The sequence below is a fragment of the Momordica charantia genome (assembly GCF_013281855.1).
Source record: "Momordica charantia cultivar OHB3-1 chromosome 1 unlocalized genomic scaffold, Mcharantia_2.0 BLBB01000001.1, whole genome shotgun sequence".
NCBI lineage: Eukaryota > Viridiplantae > Streptophyta > Magnoliopsida > Cucurbitales > Cucurbitaceae > Momordica > Momordica charantia.
Window position 1 is genome coordinate 17,284,888 of NW_028275157.1, and position 21,936 is coordinate 17,306,823.

The window sequence follows — 21,936 nt, forward strand, 5'->3', positions numbered from 1 at the left end:
CTCTTATCAACTTTCATTTTTGGAAGATAAACTCTTATCTACTTAATATCTTATATTAATTATTAGTTATTTAATTAAATTATACTTTGTAACTTGTAAGTTTGCATGTCATCTTGTTAATTATAATCTGATCCCATTTCTACGTCTATACCAATGATTAAGTTATCTCATCTTTTGACTATTGGGCAAAGCAACTGAGAATGATTAATAATTAATTTCACTTTTTTTTTCAAGGAAACAAAAAAGTAATTTGTTTATTTCAAAAAATAACTAATTTTACTAAATCAAAATTTGATCAAATAATTATAAATTTCCACCTAAGAAAAATAGTAGTATTATTATAAATACGAAAAATAGAGATGTTTTAAGATTAAAATGCAATTTCAATTAAAATGATAGTTAATCCCAGCATAACTTAGCGAATAAAGCATGTAAAACTATTTTAGATATTAATAGTTTAATGATGCAACCTACCATTGTTAAATTTAAAAAAATATATATATCATGGTAAAAGGGCGTGTTTGAGAGTAATTTTGACATGGCCAAAATTACTTTTGCTATTGTCAAAAGCAGTTCCCTTTCTATCAATCATGTTTGACAAATTAAAAAAAATGATTTTAAAAAAATTTTAAATCACCTTAAATTAATTTTTAAGATATTACTTTGACGTTAACTTTGAAAAATCAACTATACTAAAATCTATTTTTTTTCAAAATCACTTATTCTACCATCACTCTCAAACACACCTAACATTTAGCAAAACTTTAAAATTTACAACTAAATAAAAAAAAAAAGTACACACAACCCATCCGGATAAAGATAGGTGTTTTAACCAATTTATTCAAATCAAGTATAGAAACAATTGAATTTCATAGGCTTTTAAGCTTAATGTAAAAAGCTTCAATAACATTCAAGCTTATTCATGAAGCTTAGAATATATTCATTTCATGCACAAACCAAAATAGTTCAACTACAGACTGCTGAAACAAAATCACAATCATTTGGCAATTACATTTTCTTCATAAACATTTGACAAAATGTATTGTATCTATATACCATCTCTAGACAACAAATCTAATGTCTAAAGTTGAAGCCCAGGTCGAAGCAGGAGCTTCTGTAGTCGCAATACATAGATTATACTGACTAAAGCTTCAGGATATTTCAAGTGAAGAATCTATACAGTTACAAATGACATGCCAAAATATTTGCAAATGAACGTACTATACTTGTCCAAAGTTCTTAACCAGTGTGTTTTGTAGGATGAAATTGGCTCTGTATCGAATATCTGTTGGGGAAAAATATACCATCCCCGCCTCGCTAGTGTCCCAATGCTCTCTTCTCGGGTCTTCAGCCTCTCCAAAATTCCTGTCTCTCTATATGCTGACAATATCTTTATTGCTATCTGACAAATCCACTCATGCTAAGACCATCCCCACTTGAGGAGACCTTCCGGGAAACAGGTAAGCCAAGATCAAAGGGTCCTAAAGAGTCGCTCTGGATAGACCATCAAAGAGAATCAAAATGTTATTCGCAGGTATTAAATTTTCACCTACATATCCACATTTCTATATAGATTCGAGATCAACGTGAGGACAACATTTCTATACAAAATTTCACTAATATCACTAATATAGACCTAATATAAATATTAATTATGGTTATGAATTCTTTATTTTTATAATTTTTTCAGAAACATCCATGTACATCCACGTTTGAAGCGTTCGCTACTTGCGAGAAGAGGAAAAGGGAAAGAAATGGGAGAAAAGTGTGTAAAATTATAACTAGGCGTACCCATTTGATTCCTGACAGCCCAAGGCTACTTTCATCGTGATAAACCCGCGAACAGAATATCAGATCTGTCTTGGATTCTTTACCAGCAAGATCTTGAGAAAGCTCAGATCGACCGTGGACCTGTAAACGATGGCAATGGACCAATGGTAAAAGCCCTATCGAAAACAAAATGTCTAATATAAAAGATTAAAAAAAAATCATAATTTATTAGCTTAAATTTATAGATTTTATGATAGTTTAAATATATCAGAGAGATCCTAAATTTAAATCCATTTTTTAGAATGTTAAAAAATATATGTGAAAGATTAAATATACCAGAAGTTCATATTTGAAGTTGAGTGTTTAACAATTACACACCACAGTGGCGTCGGCTCACTTTCATGTAATTGTTGGCACTGAATCAAACAATTGTTTGTATGTGTAACTCATTAATCTCTCTCCCCTTAAATCAATTCTAGACTTCATCAATCAAATTTTCTATCCCATGTTCCTACGTAAACGGTTGTATAGAAAACATACGGATACCTAGAGTTGATTTTAAATAATATCTAAATTTGAGTTTTCTACCAGTCACAAAGATTTCTAATCCACAACTTGAGTTTCTAGCACGGGAACATAAACAAGATGGATGTTCATAGAACAATTTTCAAATGAAAGAGACAAACTTAATTACTCGACCAGGGAGATATCAACTCCATGTGACGTTCTTAGATAAATGTTCAAATAAAAGAGACAAACCTGAGATGTTTTAGGAAATTTGAATAACTTGGAACCGGCATCTTGGATGGTGCCCCCAGCACTGGGATCTAGAGAGAGAATATCTTTGCTCGAGGAAGAGAACCTTTTCATAGGAAATGCGTCACAAGTCTCCTCGGCATCCAAAATAGACGAATGTTGCTCGTTATGGGGCTGCTTTGGAACTTGAGAAGAACTCATCTGGGCCGCAGCAATGCATGCGTCAAGTGAATCAGTTATCACTTGAGTTGGCTGTACGCCTGTACTGCCACCAGTTATCTTTGAACCCCAGCTACTGCATTTTCCCAACAAGGAAGCTTCAGACAGGAGGCCTCCCATGCTTATGTTTGAAATGCTATCTAACTGCAGAATTCCAGACTTTGATGACATATGAAGACCAGAGTCTAACGGTGGCCCATTATCCTAGTTTTGAAGCAGTGTCATCAAGTTTCAGAAAATCATAATATTTGCTGTAAGCTACAATGGACGTTTAAATAGAATCATTTGGTTCGTCAAAATATATATATATATATCAATCATGTGTTATCTGCTTGTTTTCGAAAGCAAAGATTATAACCCTTATCGAATTGTAATGGTTCATTGCATAGACCTCACAAGCAATGTGAAGGGAGAAAAATAATCATGTAAATTTAGTTACTATTTCTAAATAGTTCTCTCTCTCTTGTAGTAGTGTTCATTAAAAATTTTAATAAAACTTTTGGAAGTTGAATATAATACCATCGGATTAGTAGGACAGTCCACAATCTTCTCAGATGCAGCAGTGTTATTTACATCATTCACGTTGCTTGATTTCACCTCGTCCATCATTTCCTCAGATAGTTTACCTTCCCCATGCACCATTTGCACATTACTACCACAACCTTTCTCCAAGCCTTTCGAGGATGAATGAAGTTCGAAGGGAATGGACGTGGAGACCCACCCGTACCTTGAAAAAGAGAGTAGTTTAAGTTAATGCAGTTAACTGAAATGGCTAAATAAATTATTAGTGAGGCAAATGATACAACTGTGCACCTTAAGCGGAAAATTGAAAAACCTCCAACGGCTGCATAGACATCTCCAGCACTGATGTCACAGTCGTTCAGAGTCCATTTTAGACCACTGGCAAGACTTGGCGGCTTACTATATGGAAAAAGCATGAGCTCCCCTCGTTCCACACTAGATTGTCCCCACTTGCTAATAAGATGATTTAATACCGAAGAAATTTTCTTTCGAGCCCTTAAAGTTAGTTCCAAATGTGGATGATAGCCATCCTACAAGAATATAAGGCATATTTTTATCACATCTCAAATATGAACTGAGGTAAAAATAACATAGTTATCTGTGCTCACTCGATCCTCAATGTTTTAGCTCATGACACTACCTTTTCTAATGCCATGCGGGTCTTCTCATTTATTGGAAAAAGTTGAAGCTTGATTTTTGTGCGAGGATGGAGCGTCTGTGTGGGATGAAGATCAGCAAGAGCTAGCCTCTCTGTCATTTCTGTTGGATTAGTCCAATTCACCGAACTCTGAACATTCTTCAAGTCATCTGCACTAGATCAAAATTTGTAGTCTGTAAATGCCAGTCTGGTAAATACAGAAAACAACTGCACGCAACGAAATCAGTTCTAGATAATACGAGTGAATACGCTAGGAAAGTCTAGACATCAGTTTAAAAAAGACACAAATTCGTCGTCAAACCTTCAATGTATGCATTTTCAGGAGCTTTTATCTTCTGGGAAATTCTCTTTCTAGATTTATGAACACCAGTAGTGTCAGCAGATTCCCCACACCTTTTCCGCGACTTTTTTGCTCGTCCATCCGGGTGCCTGGCTGTTTTCATTATGTTTCAACTTTCCAGCACTGATAAGGTGAGAAGAATCACTTGAGTTATTTTTCCAAAAAGGAAAATTAAGATGGCACAACCTGAAACGGCTAAGAATCAGCAACTTCACCATCATATATAACCGTGTGTTCCATGCTACTGTGAGCTGCGGCAGAACCGAAAGTTTTTATAGGGATTGGCAAAATTTTAGATCCTAACCTTTCGTAAATAATTTTTTAGGGCAAATTGGAAAGAATACTTCAAAATCTTAATTTTTAATATAATTTTTGTAATATAAAACAAAGTTCCCCTCTTTCCTTCTTAGCTCCACCTCTGATAGTGAAGAGGCTGCACACGAAATTACTAATTGAGTTACAGAAAACCTAATTCCAAAAATTGAGTTAAAGATCTTCCTCATGGTCTTAATCCTCCCTTCCCCATAATAACGATGATGATGTAATCTATGTTAAGCAGACAAAACCATAAGAGATCACTACCCTCGGAAACGTACCTACACAAGGATCAGAAAACTTCCAAGCATCCTTGGGGAGAACTCTATAGAGAGAAAAAGGAAAATCGCATATAAATCACGCACTCAAAAGCCGCAATCAGTACTTCAATGATTGAAATTTTATATCAACCCAAACCAGACCTGTAGATAATGATCAAGATGATAAAACGTGATGGTGATAAAGCATGATTTATTAATTCTTTTTGAAACCTAGAAAATAAACATAGCTCGACATCAAAAAACACCGCACTTAGTACAACAGACTACTAAAATTCCACATAACGGGAACCAGAGATTCAATGAAACAAAACAGAAAATACCATTACACGCTGCTAATTGAACAAAATAAATAGATATACGAGTTGAATTCTTGAGTTGGAGAGAGAGAAAACGGAAAGAGAAGAAAATAAGTACAACCCAAGGAGCTATCAATCAAGATCGATTGAATTTTCGAACAAGAGCTTAAGCAGATGACGAAGACATCCAGATGCTTCAGAATCTCCGGAACCAGAAACACTGTGTTGCAGAGAGATTTTGAATTAAGGCGTGAAAATGATAACGCGGGAAATGCAAAATTTTCAGATGTTGAGTCGGTTGCCGTTCAAGCCGGACATTTTCGCTCAGTCCCGCCTTATATATTCACTATTCCACCGATTTGAAATGACAATTTTGTCCTTTTGTCATTTTTCATTCATTACCTCCATCTTCTAAAATATTTGATAATATAATTTTGTATGTGTAATTATAAATATAGTCCTTTTTAAGTATTTTCCTATTTTATTAACACAAAATCTTAAATCTAAATGAGTAATTAGTTGGTTGTGTTCCATTTTTGTTGAGATTTATAGTTTTTTATTATAATATTATAAATATGTAATATGGATTTTCGAATGTTTCGTCCTTATTATTTCAGGGTTGCAGATTTTTTAGCTTGGGTATTAGGTTTTTTTCTTTTATTGAGTTTTTTCTTTTTGTTTTTTACTTTTACTACTTGGCTTCGGTGTTAGTAACTTGTAGTTACATTTTGTGCAAGTATGTGGTGTGGATTTAAGTAGAAATATCAATACCATACTTTTTATTTTTTATAATATAATATTACAATTTTTTTAATAAATATAATATAGTATTACCTTACAAATTCACGAGGGAGATAATTGAATACTTTTCCTAACAAAATAAATATTTTTAACCTTTTATCTACACCAAAATGTTACAATTCGATAGCACTAGGATTAGAGATTATTTTCCATCGTGCTTGTCTCCTACCTTAAAAAAATTCTTCAATGGTCAATGGGATAAATATCCTATACATAATTTTATTCGAAAGGGATCACAATCGGATTGTTGACACTCAAATAATTGCTCATTAAATGGACAATATCCGTTGTTTATGCACAATCTAATAAAAAGGCAAACAATTTTAACCATTTGCATTGTATATCTAATTACTTGTATGGTTTAAATGAAATGTGTGATGGCATAATGATATATTTGAGAGATTTTTTCTCTCAGCCCATTAGCAGCTTAATTAACTAAACTAATTAAATATTTATTTTCAAGAAAAATATAGTTTATGATACTTTTTATCATTAGATTTTAGATAAGTGTTTGCAAATTATTATGGAGATTTGTTCAATGGTCCATGTCATGTTGACTCTCCCCAACTTAATTTGGCGTCTTTGACTTGTTAATATTCAGTCTTCAATGAAATTGTTATATATATATATATTTTATAAATACAAATACAAACGTTGTCTTCATAAAAAAAAGAATAAAAGAAGTAAATTAGTGGGGGATGTACACATATCTAAAAAAAATAAAATGAAGATTATTGGTAAAATTTTGTAATTTTCATTTGTTTTTCCTTCCATCTGACAAGTGAAATAACGTGTCAATCTAATAACTTATTTTGTTAATTAGGTGAATGTTAGGTAAGTATTTAAAATTTGATAACACCTGTAAGGAATTATAATTACAATTATATATTATTGTATTACTTTATTATTTATTTATTTTTTTGAAGTTATGGTCGAACTTAGACAAAAATAAATAATAATAAATAAATAAAGATTTGAATAGATTTTTGAAAATTTTAATTTCAATTTTACTTTAGATGATTTAATTATGTAGTTATCCAAGTAAATCACAATCTGGATTCAAAAACAAAAAAATAAATCGTAATCTTTTTATTTTTATATTTAAATTTGGTTAGATTTATTCATGTATTTATAAGACTTTGGTTTAAGAATCTCCGTCTCTGTTTTTCACTTCAATACATTCCAATTCTCCATTTTGTTTGCATCTAAACCGGAGGTACGTTTTTTTTTTATTGTATTTTTCTTTCGTTTTTTTACTTTAATCTTTGCAGTTAGATGTCGATATTAACTCCTTTCCTCTCAAGTTCTCAACCACGGGTATGTTTTACTTCAGTTTTTTCAAATCTCGCTATTTTTATTTTATTTTAACTTTGACAACTTTTTTTCCCCTAATTTTTGCAAATGCTAGGGGTCATGATTCAAAGTTTTTCAGAAAAATTATTTATAGTTTAGGGTTTATAGATATTTTAGTGCGTATAGGACAAAGTTCTGTTTTTGAAGAAAAACTCAAATTTATAGACCATTTTTATGGTTTATATAGGATAGGATAGTCCCTTAAATGTGTGTATAATGTAATTAACTTAGATTCCACTTATTTTAAGTCAACTAAAATATAGTTGTTTGAAAAACCGTCTTAAATGGTCCGTTGGAATTTAAGATTCTGATTTGTTTAGTTTTTGTGCAGAGATTGGTTTATAGGCTAAGAATGCTCGATGATTTATAGAATAAATTTAGATTTTATTTTAATAAAATATTACTCCTATATTTTGTGCGTGCTTTTCTAATTGTTTTATAGTAAATGGTATAATTACATAATTACGTTACGCTCGTAATAATTTATAAAAGAAATTAATTATTAATAGTAAAAGGGAAGGGGGCGGTGTCTGTTTTCAATGGGAGTCTTGTGCAAGTTGTCGTTAGTGGTGAAGAATTTAATAGAATTTGACAATGTCTCTTCCAATTCAATCGTTAAACATTCTCTGCCATTTTCCAGCAATTAATGGCGGCAATTCTGGGGCGTTTCTTCTGCTTTCCAATTCCTTTTATCTCTCTTCTTCTTCCTCCTCTTCATTTCAAAGGTTCGTAGTACTTGCCTCGACCTTTCTCAGTTTTGACCCGTCTATCGCCTGCCTGATTTTTGTTTGTTTCCGGGGAAAAGTCCTTTTCCCGCGAACCATAGAGGAAACATCTTCAATTCTCTTCTTTAATTTGTTGAATTTGTTCTTCTGGAGCGTGTCCTTCGGTTAGCTATTCTTTCTGTTGTTCCGGATTCTTTGTCTCCTGCGCAGTCGGCGAGAAGTGGATCTAATTTAATGTGCGTTTTGCTTCGATTTTGTTGCTGTTTTTATGTTTGTTGCTTTGTTTGTTTTGGATTCGGTGGAAGTGAGGATCTGCTGATCTAAGTGTACTATATCTGTATGAAATAGGGTCCCTTTGATTTTGCCTTTCTTCTCCTGACTACTTTTTTCCAGTTTTTATTTTTTTATTTAATTCGGCTTCTCTTGGAAAGATCATTGTTGTTTTGGCTTGAATTTTTGTTGGAAGATTTTGGACTCTTTTGTGGACTTTTTATTTTACTTATACAAAGGTCTAAGAGTTAATGATGGCAAAAACGTAAAGTTTTTCCAAGGAAACGCATCTCTGTCGCGATATTGTTTTAGATCTGAATCGTATAATTGAATACTATGCCAATGAAAGTGCTTAAGTAGAAGGGCTTGCACTTTGAGAATTGGCCTGCACATTACTCTTGGTCAGTCGATGTTTGTTGTATTTTCAAGCTTGTCCAGCTGCTGCATTCTCTTGTATGTAATTAAATCTGGAACGTTCTTGTAAAATTTGAAGTTTTCCTTTGAAACTTGTTGACTTTTAGGAGTTATTTTTCTTTACTTGTCATTTTGACTCCCAATTCACGTTCTGTTTCTTCTGCACCTACCGTTCATTATATGGTTAAAGTTCAACGTTATCTGGATAAAATATTATAACATTTTCGTGATTCTTTTTTGTCCTTTTATTTATTTATTTTTAGTCATTGGTACTTTGCTGACGGTAAAATTTGTACTACAGATAGTTTTGTTAAGCATCAAGATCAAGCACTTCTTTTTTTCTTTTGAATGAAGATTGAGGACTTAAACGACTGATTAAAGACCAAGTTATAGATTATAATGTCTTCACCCGGCAAGATTGATCAGAAGGCAACTCTTGATGCTGCCTCATGGATGTTCAATGTTGTCACATCTGTTGGGATAATCATTGTCAATAAAGCATTGATGGCCACATATGGATTCAGCTTTGGTGCGCATGATAATTCTCAAATCTATTTGAATAGTGTTTTCCTTTTTTTATTTTTGTTTACATTTCTACTAATGGGGTGCTTCACGTCTCATAGTTTCCATGGTATAGATGAAGTGAAGTGATCATTGTTTACAAAACATTATTCTTACATGTTTTATTTTTGTTCCAAATTTGACATTTTTTAATAATTTATTCATCATGATGCAGCTACAACTTTAACGGGCCTACATTTTGCCACAACCTCCTTGTTGACTTTTATTCTTAAGCAACTTGGTTATATTCAAGATTCTCATTTACCATTCCTCGACATTCTAAAATTTGTTATATTTGCGAACTTCTCCATCGTGGGAATGAATGTGAGCTTAATGTGGAATTCTGTTGGGTTCTATCAGGTAATTTTTTTGTTAACTGTTAACTGTTAGTTTCTTCCTTTGATTATTAGAATTAAGACATGTGGTTGTGTTTCTTCTCTCATTATCAGATCGCGAAGCTGAGTATGATCCCAGTATCTTGTTTTCTAGAAGTTGTTTTGGATAAGGTGCAATACTCAAGGGACACAAAACTTAGCATACTGTTAGTTCTACTTGGTGTTGGAGTTTGTACTGTCACTGATGTTAGTGTCAACATGAAAGGTTTTGTGGCTGCCATCGTGGCAGTATGGAGCACTTCCTTGCAGCAGTATGTAAGTAATTGCATTGTTAATCTTAAATTGGTGCAGCTGCATAAAATTATTTGAAATTGTGAATTTATTTTCTGCTATCTTGAAATTAGTTTAATAGGTGTGTATGATTGGAACTGTGACAGAATTAGTTTAACCTACTACTTTGTGTCATGGTGAAATTAATGTAGACTGATAATTTGGCTTGTATGGGCTTGTTCTGGGAGCAACTCTTCTTCTTCTAAAATGGTAGCCTTGCCTTTTTTCTTTGTGTGCAGTATGTACATCATCTCCAGCGAAAATATTCTCTTGGATCCTTCAACTTATTGGGTCATACTGCACCAGTGCAGGCAGCTTCTTTGTTGTTAGTCGGGCCCTTTTCAGACTACTGGTTGACTGGAAAGAGAGTTGATGCCTACAGATATACTTTTATATCCTTGGTAAGTTTTCTTATTTATTAATATACTCAGTAAGTTTTTGCAAGCTCTCTATGTAAGTTCTAAATGTGTAGAGTTCTAAGTTGATATGACACTCATTAGAAAGAAAAAAGGAAATATTGAAATATATATAAAAAGTACCAACGATTTTGTTGCTTTTTATCATTAATTAGGATATATTTTAATCTTAACCACAATAAACCACTTGTAGGCAAATTAAATTAAGAACTGCCATTTTCCTCATATGGCCTCTTACAGATGGTTATTGCTTATAATTTTGTCTACATGCCTAGATTATGATGGGGCGTGGGTTTTTTCAAAAACAACAAACCGTTTCATATATATGGGGACAAGTTGCAAAGAAATCTGATGACGTACATCCTACTAAAGCTCAAACCTTCTAAAAGCACAAACCCAAGGGCAATGTTTCCAAGAGAGAACATTTCCAATGAAACTTACAGAGAATCACCCCAAATCATTATTGATACAAGAGAAGAATTATTGGAAAAACCTTTTATCTTCAAGGCGAGATAATTAGTCGATCAATCTTGGGATAAAGGCTCCAGAGCTGTTTTTCGCTTGCCTGTTGCCTACTTTATTAGTATAGTGTTAACGAGCAAAAAAGCTGATGTGCTAATGCCTTTATGCCCTTGACATCTAATAAGAGCGTATTAGAGCCAATGGCGAGACACCCAAAGAGAACAATGGTATTTGGCTTTTTCAAACACATCTACCCAATCCTTTGCTGAACTGAATCATTGAAAACCCTATTATTCCATTCCAACCAAGGACTCCATAGTATGGATTTGACTGCACTGATGCATAAATTTCCGAGGAATCATCTCATGCCATGAGTGCTTTCCAACATTGCTTGTTTTTATTGTTGCACTATCATCTTGTGGCCACCTTCACGTGCACACGCACGCATATATATTGTATAAGAGAAAGAAACTTCACTGAAATAAAGAACCAAACCAACCTAACAGCTAACAAGATGAGACCTCTTACCAAGAAGGGATCAAACAAACATGCCCCAATACAAGATCAATAGTTACAAATCGTAGTGCGTAAAGCGCTTCAATTTGAGGCAATAAACAGCAGAATGTCACAAAAATCTTATTTCTGCCTTTCATCTTATTGATCTGGGCGACTAATGCAGTATAAGTCAAGTATTTTCTTTCACCTTGTTTCTGAGAGGGAGACCCAACGACCCATTGAAGCTTCCAAAGAATCTGTTAATGAGGCTCACCAAGTCTTTCCAGCCTCTTTGGTTTTCACTCAAAGTCAAAAGGAATGATGATATTAGACTTGCTTTTGTTGTTTCTTCAAACTTCTTCTCTCTTTTTTATCATTAACTCATTTTGCCAGAGGACTTCTTGAAGAATTTATGGTTCTAAGGGGTAAGAGCGTCATGGTTGACAAAAAATCAATTTTGGACTCGTAAAATTTCGACCTTCTTTTTAAAGAAAAGATTGAATCTTTGAATAGTGAAAGCCTGTTAAGATAAGAAATGCGTACTAAAAATGTTATGAGAAACCTGTTACTTTTATTTATTGTGCAAAACTGGATGAGACTAGATCTCTTAGGCAGAGAAAGGTCAAACTTGATTCCTTGTCAAAATGAACTGGAAAAATCTTCTTTTGCATACTACACTTGCATATAGTTGTTGAGGTCATGGTTGAAAAGGATAGGAGCTAGCTAACATACAAAGTCTTGTATAATGAGCAACCTTAGTGGTTCAATATTTCCTTGGATCTTGTTGGAGGCTGATAGCAGCATAAGACTTCCAGTGTATTCCACGTACACCATGAGGGTGAGTGGAAAAAAGGGAGACAATAATTAGTTAGTTATGGTGGAGGTGAACATTAGCGGAGCGGGTGTGGTCGTGGTCCCCAATTTTGTAACAAGACAGACGTGTAGGAGTGTATGGGGAGGGTCGGAGGGGGTATATGTTGTATGGGGGGTGGCCCTTGCATGGGCATTGGAGCGTTTTGGTATTTTATACTGAGTTTCTTCTAAGAGGAAGAATTCATGGCCTCTCCGGTCGTGCTTGTGTGTTCTGCTTCTGCATTTATTTTTAGTTATTGTGAACGATAGGGTCATCCGATACCTATCAGGGGCACTCACCTTGCTTGTTATGTGTTCGCAATTGCTTGAATCACCTGCACGAATCAAGAAAACTTTATTCCTGTAACATTACATAGATCTTGGTGACATCAAATTGTGTGTCAGTATTTCTTTCAAAGTGATGCTAATTTAATGACCGCAAAATGGAAATTTGTATAACTGCTTTTGTGCCTCTTCGTCTGCAAAAATACAGAAACTACTTTCTTGAAGCTAGTTGTTTGCTTAGCAATTGATTCTTACCAATGTGTATTTGTTTGCAGTCGTTCTTAATCCTTTCGTGTACCATTGCGGTAGGGACCAATCTCAGCCAGTTCATATGCATTGGTCGGTTCACTGCTGTGACATTCCAAGTGCTTGGCCATATGAAGACCATTTTAGTCTTGACCCTAGGATTCATTTTCTTCGGGAAAGAGGGCCTCAACTTACAAGTAATTATAGGTATGATCATTGCAATTCTTGGAATGATATGGTACGGCAATGCCTCATCTAAGCCAGGAGGGAAGGAGCGTCGTACTTTTTCCTCACCGAGCAGCAAAGCATTAAAGCACACCGGATCAGAATCTTCTGACCCTGATGAAAAGGTCTAGAGTTTGGTAGAATTTTTAGTTTTTATTTTTCCCCGCAATAATGTCCATCGAAGATAAAATAAAAAAAAGGGAAATGACATATAGAGAGAAAAAGAAACACTGGATATTTGACTTCAGCTGATTCCAGGAGATTCTTAACAGTAATTGGCAGGTCCCTCACTGATTTTAGTCCATTATAGCCTTTTTTTCCCCTTCTTTTATTCACATGAAAAGTATTCCATCTTTTGAAGGGATGCAACCCAAAGGTTCCCCCTACAAAAAGTTTACAATGTTACACAGACCACAGTTATGAATAGTAGATTTTTCCCTGCAAGAGATTTATCTCTCCATGTCCTGTCGCTGTTCCAACATTTTAGTTCATTGGTTGGCAATATTATTATCGTATGTTATGCTCTACTGTTTTAAATTTTCTTACTATATATGATTACCTTACCCCCTTTCAGTAGCCAAACATTAGTGGACCATTAGCTGCAGTCTGATTTCTTTAGATCCACCCACAAATTTATGCACGTGTGAAACATACCTTGTTATGTGTTTTGTGGGCTTTAAAGTGGAAGAAGGATCTTGAATTATTTGGAGGACTACAAGCATTAAGCTGTAGAGTTAGGAACCTCCTGTTGGTTCAATTACCGCGGTCCCTCTGAAACACAGTTCTGACTTCTGATCTTCCATTTTTTAACCCAAACACCTTGGATGCAGGCAATATAGAAGAACAATACCTATATTGGAACAATACCTATGTGGCAGTTCTTCTTTGAACAATGATGATGCTTTCTCTAGAATAGTAAACTTTATGCCTGATTTGAAACTTGTGGAGTTTTCATTTGCATATTGGAAAATTCCATCTCTCTCTCTCACTTCCCAACATGTTTTTTAACTACAGAAGATGCCTTGTTTGAGTATAATAGGAACCGAGCCCTCTTTTACACTTCTTTTCAATTTCACTTCTGTTGCTTCATTTTGGAGACAACCTAATTGTTTAGGTTGCTCCGAGTGATGGTTTCAGTTTCAGTCGTGGAGAAAAAAACAATTGAAATGGTTCATGGATTTGCTAAGAAAGTTTTGGAGAGAGAAAATTAGGTTCATTTCATATACAGCTGCCATTTGGGTCCAAGAATATGTCCCTTTTTGCCTCAGAGTGGCCATGGCTGCCTAAGATTTCGGTGCACAAAAATTGGACATTATCTACATTGATATTCCTTCAACATAATTATTCATCTCCTTTGCTTCCACAATTATCCTCCTTGTGTTTCATAGCTGAATATAGCTTTTGAGTTTTGAATAGTATATGCTACTGTTCATGTACTTTTTAGCAAATAATTTGAGAGAGAGAATGGAAAAAAAAAAAACAAAAAACCTAACATATCTTCAATCGAACAATAATTGAATAACATATCGCCAATATCAAATAATGAAAGTGATGTATCATGGAAAATACTGAAAATGCAATCAGTAAGATAGTTTAGAACTCAGTTTGACAATTATTTGTTCTTTATTTGTAGTTCTCAGAGAATAACAATCTAATTGTTGTGTTTGGTTGAAGTGTTTTAAGATAGGATAAAATGGTAATTAGACAAGATTATTTTCTGAAAATGTTTTGTTGAACAGATAGAAATATTTCTAACTACTGTGAAAATTGTATTATTTTAAACGATTTGGTGGATATAAGTTAGAATTAGGTTTGACTTCAAGTTTTAATTTCAATGCTGTGTTCTATTAATTATTCATTGAATAATGATGAAAGTGACAAAATTTCAGATATTGAAATGTGATTTTTTTTGGGTTAATTGTTATATATAACTTTTAATCATTTAAATCAAAACTTTTCAAATCGATTGAAGCTCTTCAAAAACAACTTGGAAAGCTCGTAGGGCTTCATGGGCCTCAATGAGCCAAATGTTGAGGGAATCAGACCCTTTTGGGTAAAATATTATTTTCATTTTTCATACGTCCGTTTTTTTTCTTACAAAATAAAAATAATGCAAATTATTGTGACTATTCACAAAAAGTATTTCACTTTTTTTTTTTGCACAGGTTTAAATAATTGGCAGGAAAAAAAAAGCATTTCACTATTTTTACTAATAACTGGTGATTTCTATTTAATAGCACCTTTTTTTTGGAAATAATTTCTAATTATTTTTTGCACCTTTTCTTTTGTTTTTAGTACAATAAATATGGAGTATGAGGAGTACGAGGATTCGAAAGGTTCATGTTTGTAATATAAAATGAAACTATATACTCTTTTGTACCAACAAAAAATATTAGATTACTTGCCAACATTAAGACGTCGAGAAAAATATGTATATCATAAATTGTCATAACTAATATAGAGATAATGTTGCTTCAAAAAAAAAGAAAAAAAAAATATATATATATATAGATAATGTATTAATATATCTTTTCTTTGTTTTTTTTATTTTTTGAAACAAATGTATTAATATATCTATGTTCTACCTCACTGACCATTCTATATACTTTCAAATTTGATTCCACAAGTTTTTAAAATATAATGCTGACATAAAAAATTTTCATCTATAAAATAATTTCGATATATTATAGCCCTCCCAGACATTATACTTATTAAATCTAATTTTTTAAATTTCATATACTTTTTATCATTAAAATATTTGGAAATTAATACATTCACGAAGTATATGATTAATACTTAAGATAATTAATAGTGAAGTACACAATTATTTATATATTGTAATAAATTGATATATTTTATAATATAATTGAGATTCACAGTTATTGAATATATAGATCATAAAAAAAAGTAATATATAGTTTTTTTAAAAAAAAAAAATATAATTAATATCATCAAAAAGTACATCAAATTAAATTTCTCAAAATAAATAAATGCTTCAGGAGCTTTTTAAAATCAACTCATTAGTTACTTTATTAATGTTTTTTTTTGACAGAATTACTTTATTAATGTCATTCAAACTAAAAAGGTAAAAAATTAATTTTAGTCCCTACAATATTCCCATTCCTAACCTGGTCCCTAATATCAAAAAATAATTCTCTTTGCCCCAAATTCAGTCTTTTTCTTAAAAATCAAAATAATATTTAACGAATTAGAATTTATTAATTTTAGAGCTACATATTTTTCAAAATTGAAATAATTACCAACAGTTAAGTATTTTCTTTTGTCCTTTTAAAAAAAGTATTTTCTTTTATTTATTTTTCTTTGGGTTAAAATTTGAAATAAAGATAAACTGTTAAATTTCCCTCTTTTTGGGGCAGATGAGAGTCAATGAAGCAATTGGAAACCAGCTTTGGGCATATCCCATCACTTTCAATCTGATCTCTACACTAACTATGGTTAGATCCACAACTTATCTCAACCTTCGAATTGAGTTAGGCCGATCAAAAAATATTTTACATCCATTCAAACGAGTTTACAATCTTTTTTATTTTTTAGAATTGATGTCGTATGGCTTACACGGATTGGATCCCTATAATCGAGGCTCTTTAAACAAAGCACAGAGTTTGGACTTGAAACGTGGAAAAGCACCTCAAGCTTCTCACCACTACATCCACGTGGCACGAAATCAGTTTATCACTCAATCTAAACCAAGAATTTTGAATAGTAAACAACACAATAAAATTATTGATTACTTCTTGTTATCTCGAAATTGACAAAGTTAGATCGAAAGTACCATTTTTATTACAATCACTACTACAATATTTGGAATAGACCAACTTGAAATGAATTGAACTAACCAACCTTATGTTCGAGATCGAGATCGAGGATGATGGGTTAAGTAGTTTTTTTCCCTCTCACTAAAAATGGAATACATTTATCCCAAAAATAATATTGGTGGGTCAAGAAAGTCCCAAAAAGTGATGGGTCTCGTGTGGCTTATTGATTTTATTTAATTATTATTATTCTACTATTCATCAGTACTTTCATACAAAGAAACACCAAAAAGAGAGTTAGACCCACACCCTCTTTCAATTTCTTCCCTTTTCATTTAACCTAATCCAAACCCACCTAATCATCTTAACCAAGTTTAATTTATTAATCCAATATCATTGGACCCTACCCCACATTCAATGTCTTACTCCTATTAAATCTAAGGCTAAATTACAAGTTAGATCTCTAAACCTTGGAAGGTGGCTAGTAAGTCTCCGAACTTTCAATTTTATGTTTAATAGGTTCCCGAAGTTTGAAAAGTATTTAATAGGTCTCAGGCATATTAATTTTTAATTCATGAATCTATTAGACATAAAATTGAAATGTCAGGGTCTTATGAAACAAAATTGAAAGTTTAGAGACTTAGTAGAAATCTTCAAATTTTAGAGGCGTATTAGACAAAAAAAAATTGAAAGCTGAATGACCTATTTGACATTTTTTAAAGTTTCAGAGACTTATTGACACAAATAGACTAAACTTGTAATTTAACCTAAATTTAATTATTCGATTAATAAAATATTAGATGATATTTATCACAAGTAATTAAGTTGTTTATGTTTATGTACTAAAAAAAAAGTTGTTTATGTTTAATTTTTGTTGCAATATCTAATATTCTTTCTGGCATAAAAGACTACTAACATGAGAATCATAATAGTAAAAAGGCCACAATATATGCTATTTGAAGATAACTTAATTGATAAAAAGACTACTAATCTATATTTTATAACTCAAAAGTTTGAATATCCGCTTCAATTATATAATATAATATTAAAAAAAAAAACAAGAAAAAAAAAGCCAGGATATAAAGTTAAAACTTTGCCATTTTTTTCTTAGCGGCCTTTTCTTAAGATATACTTTATTCTCGAATTCTTTTTATCTATATGTACATAATCGTAAACCTTATATATAGCTTTAATTCTTACAACTTTGTTTATTTTTTTTTTCTATTTTGATTTTTTTTACTTTTAAAATTAAAAATTTTGTTTTACAACTCTGATTTATTTCCTATCAACAACAAAAGGATAACTTCTACTAAATAACAATATAGCTCCTAATAATGAAGGAGAATCTCACAATAGGTGATTTGAGTAAAATAAAAGGATTAAGATTGAGATTTCTTAAGCTACCGATGTTAAGATTATACTTATGAAAATAAAAAAATGTTAAACATGTGAACAATATTTAGTGTTGACTGTCAAATTTCTAATGATGATAATAAATACATTAGTTAAATATTTTTCTATTCTATAAAAATATGTATGTATTATAGCAATCAAAATAAACACAATTCAACAATTATTTCTTTCGAAGGTAGAGATTCAAACCTCGTAGCTCATTTTATTGTACTACAAAATAATATGATAAATTAATAACTTTGGAAAAAAAAAAGAGAATATGGTTAGAAAATTATGTGGGAAGTGGGGCCTACAACTATATGTGGTGGGTCCCAGAAAACCTCCAATAATTGTATGTATCTGTGTTGTGCACGTGTGGTGTTCTCTCTCTTCTTTTCCCAAGTTTCCCTTTTCAATGTATTGCGTTTAATGCATAAAAAAAAAACTTTTCAAAATTTTGCTTTTTCTTTTTCTTCAGTAATTAATAGTATTTCGGTGCAAATAATAAAATGTAAATACACTGGGATTTTTCTTTCTTTTTTTAATATTGATTTAGAATTTCCGTAATTTGAAAGATTAGAAAAAGGGATTGGAAGCTAGAGTAACAGTGACAGGCTGGCCAAGCTGTCGGTGACCCAGCAGTCAAAGTATGCCAAACCCTACGTGTCAAATTCAGCCACGTCATCATACTGGACAGGGGCACGTGTCGATGGCAGCTTGTGGGTCCCTCCTCCCACAACATCATCATCACCATCAAATTTGTTTTTCCCTTGAGAAATTTTCAAAAATTAATTAAAATAATAAAAAAATCTCTCTCTCTCTCTCTAGAGACATACCCCCACCTCCACCCTCTACTGCCCATGCCAATGCCAAACCCAAACTCTCTATCTCTCCTCAAATTTTCAGTGCCAAATTAATCAAAAATAAATAAATAAATATTGGGTGGTGAAATTAGTAGGACCCATCTTGGGGGAAATAATAGCACCTCTGGGACCCACTGGTACCTAGAGAAGGACAGAAATTTAGAGAGAGAGAGTTTAGACTGATAGTCTCATCAAACTCATCACTCAATAAATTTTTGTAAAGTGATTGGAGTTGTAATCCATTGGTATATCATAGGGAGAGAGAAAAGAGTTTCTCTCTTTTTCTACAAATTTCAACATTAGAGACGAAGAAAAGAGAGCGTGTAATTGATCCCCTCTTAGCTCATATTACATCAGAGATATTTTGAATGAAATTAGAATAACTCTACGTGCACTTCAGTTCAAATTTGACAGTATTAGTGTTATATTGTTGTAGAAATACAAATGCATAAATTTGATCCTTTGAGATTTACCACATTTGCACCAATCTTTAAGAATAAAAGAGATCCGACAAACCTGCAAAATATAAATGTTACACACCAGTGTAGTGCTAGTCATACACTCCGATGCACAACAAAGAGTAGAGTTTTTGTAGCGTACTTCTAAGGTTGAGTTCTCCACATCTCATTCTCTCTAGGAAACCTAGTTGTTCAGACCTTGGGATGTAGTATTGTTGTGGGCTTTAAGGAGAAAAGATCGTCGGCCTGTTTACCGAACCTCATTAATTGGGAACGGGGCCTATTCTTCGGGACACCAGACGACCGACCATTATATTGGTCGATGGCCGAAACCTTGTCGACCGACGTCAGGTCTTGGTTGACTCAGCCTTGTGCCGTTGCTCGTCTGTTGGCCTTTTGAATTTGGGCTTCCATTCTTCATTTGACCCATTAGAATCTCCTTTTGCTTATGGCTTCCTTCCTCTTAACTAGGTTTGCGGCTTGTTTGTTGTAACATATAAGGTAAATTGTATAATCTAAAGTGAGTATAGAAAAACTGTGCCACGTCATAAATGATTTAAGTAAAGACATAGCTGTATTTATTTATGTTAAAATTATTAATAAGAAACGTTAAAAGAGATCCGAAACAATTATAAAAGATGGAGGATTGGATTAGAATAAAGATTTAAAAATAAAATTTGGAGACAAAGAATATGACTTGAACGTTAAATCCAATTGGACGTATAAAATCCAGTACATTGTACGAGACAGCGAGAGAAAACGTGATTGGGCCAAAGGGAGATTCTTTCTGCACACGTGTCAGTTCACGCGAGCGAGTGCGGTGGCCGCCCACGCGCTCGCTTTTTTATTTTTTATTTTTGACCAAACGCGCTGGCTTTTTCCGCGATGCAATCTTTTTTAGCCTAAATTCGCTTGTCGTAAGCAAACTCAGACCAAATATCCGCATTTTCATTTTTCTTCTTTATTTTTTTTTGTTTCTAAAAGAAAAAAAAAAAACTGACCGATAAATGATGCAAAGGTAACTGTAAAAACTGATACCACCAGGCTTTGGAAAATACTATTTCCACTCTCATTTTTGGCTTCCGCCACTCCCCTATTATTTTATTTTATTTTTTCATTTGATTTTATTATTATTTTTTTAATTTTGTGGTCGAAAAAGTAGAGTGTATAGGGTACAATACGACCAAATATTAAATTAAAATAATACACAAATTTTATTAAACTTTATCTCATTTTGAATTTATTTTATCTATTTAACCTACTGTTAAAGATGAACATGAACCCAACAAAATAGAATATAATAATTTATTCGAAGAGAAAAATGATAGGTCCAAATAAAATAAATACCACTACATATAACTTCATTAACAAAACTATGAACAACTCTAAAATATCTAAAAATACATATTGGATTAAAAACAATAAAATTTTCTACTTTTTTTAGCACAATAAATATGAGATTAGAATTTGAACATTCAAACTCAAGAAAATTAGTGAATGTCTTGACAACTAATTTGTGCTTGCATTGACATAAATTTCAATCTATAGTTTTTGATATCAAATATCATCTTCATTATTAAACGATATCCTAATTATCATGAAAAATTAAACACCTTTGCACTAATGACCTATGACCTATTTTAATATTGATGGAATCAAATAAACTCTAATTAAAATGCAATGTGTTTTTAAACTAATGCCAATAAAAGTCAACAAATGCGAATAATAAATATAATTACAAAAAGAATTTTAGCTTTATAAGAATAATGTACTAAAATTGTCCAATATAATTTGTCCTCAAGGTTTTATGTAAAGGGAGTATTTTTTTTTATTTTATGTAGCCAAATTTTCGAATAAAAAAAGGCTACGATATTAAAAGGCAATAGCCAAACAATTAAGAATAATGGTTTAGCCAAATATAAATTGCTGCCATTTGACCAAATTCCAAAATTGGAAGAATTTGTTTCCTTTTGTTAGGCAGTGTTTGGTTGGCTTTGAAAAAAAAATATTTTTTATTCTTTCCTTTTTCTTTCAAAACAAACAAATGCATGAAAGTAAAAGCGTTCCATTCAAACTGTTAAAAAAGCAACTACAAAAGAGAAGTGAGAGAATCAAGCTTTTCATTGAAGTCGCTTTTAAGAATTATTTTTTTTTCATTTTTTAAAAATAATATTCAAAAAAGATGGAGGAAAATGAAAAATATATAATTATTATTGTTATTTTCAGTTCAAAATGAATTAATTTTCATTCTTATTACAATGCAAAAGAGAGAGGGATTTGAAAGTTGGAATGCGAAGTGGACAAATTTTATGGTTTGTTACTTGTGGGGTTAACGTTTGTTTGAACTTTAAGACAGCAAAGCCCTTTTTAATTTCTTGTCTTTGTTTTCCACTAATTTGTCATTTATCACTTCTTTTAAAGTTTTTAATCATTTTCTTAAAATAGTTTAAATTTTTATAGCCTACTTTTTTGGGTTTGTGAAAAATGATAATCCTTTTAATTGTTCGGTTTATTTCTACGTGC

General features: G+C 32.3%; 2 protein-coding genes across 18 annotated transcripts; one reads left to right on the forward strand and one right to left on the reverse strand.

The window, feature by feature from the left end:
* Nucleotides 1-981: 981 nt before the first annotated feature.
* Nucleotides 982-5,464, reverse strand: LOC111005846 (TSL-kinase interacting-like protein). Of its 16 annotated transcripts, none has more exons than XM_088120514.1 (10): nt 5,279-5,464; nt 4,862-4,905; nt 4,481-4,516; nt 4,227-4,388; nt 3,908-4,074; nt 3,559-3,797; nt 3,265-3,472; nt 2,530-2,949; nt 1,792-1,911; nt 982-1,494 (listed from the first exon to the last, which is right to left on the reverse strand). In XM_088120514.1, exons 4-10 carry the CDS (start codon nt 4,366-4,368, stop codon nt 1,399-1,401), a joined length of 1,392 nt encoding a protein of 463 aa, XP_087976640.1. In that variant the 5' UTR covers nt 4,369-4,388; nt 4,481-4,516; nt 4,862-4,905; nt 5,279-5,464; the 3' UTR covers nt 982-1,398. The 16 variants fall into 16 exon arrangements, with proteins under 16 accessions (XP_087976640.1, XP_087976659.1, XP_087976629.1 ...); XM_088120533.1 differs by having other exon boundaries at nt 4,227-4,358; nt 4,452-4,516; XM_088120503.1 differs by adding an exon at nt 5,003-5,071 and having other exon boundaries at nt 4,227-4,516.
* A 2,402-nt stretch (nt 5,465-7,866) lies between these two features.
* On the forward strand, nt 7,867-13,385 carry NST-K1 (nucleotide sugar transporter-KT 1). 2 transcript variants are annotated; one of them, XM_022277468.2, is made up of 6 exons: nt 7,867-8,036; nt 9,022-9,249; nt 9,457-9,641; nt 9,731-9,931; nt 10,186-10,347; nt 12,732-13,385. In XM_022277468.2, exons 2-6 carry the CDS (start codon nt 9,120-9,122, stop codon nt 13,056-13,058), a joined length of 1,005 nt encoding a protein of 334 aa, XP_022133160.1. In that variant the 5' UTR covers nt 7,867-8,036; nt 9,022-9,119; the 3' UTR covers nt 13,059-13,385. The 2 variants fall into 2 exon arrangements, with proteins under 2 accessions (XP_022133160.1, XP_022133161.1); XM_022277469.2 differs by lacking the exon at nt 7,867-8,036 and adding an exon at nt 8,043-8,272.
* Nucleotides 13,386-21,936: the final 8,551 nt, after the last annotated feature.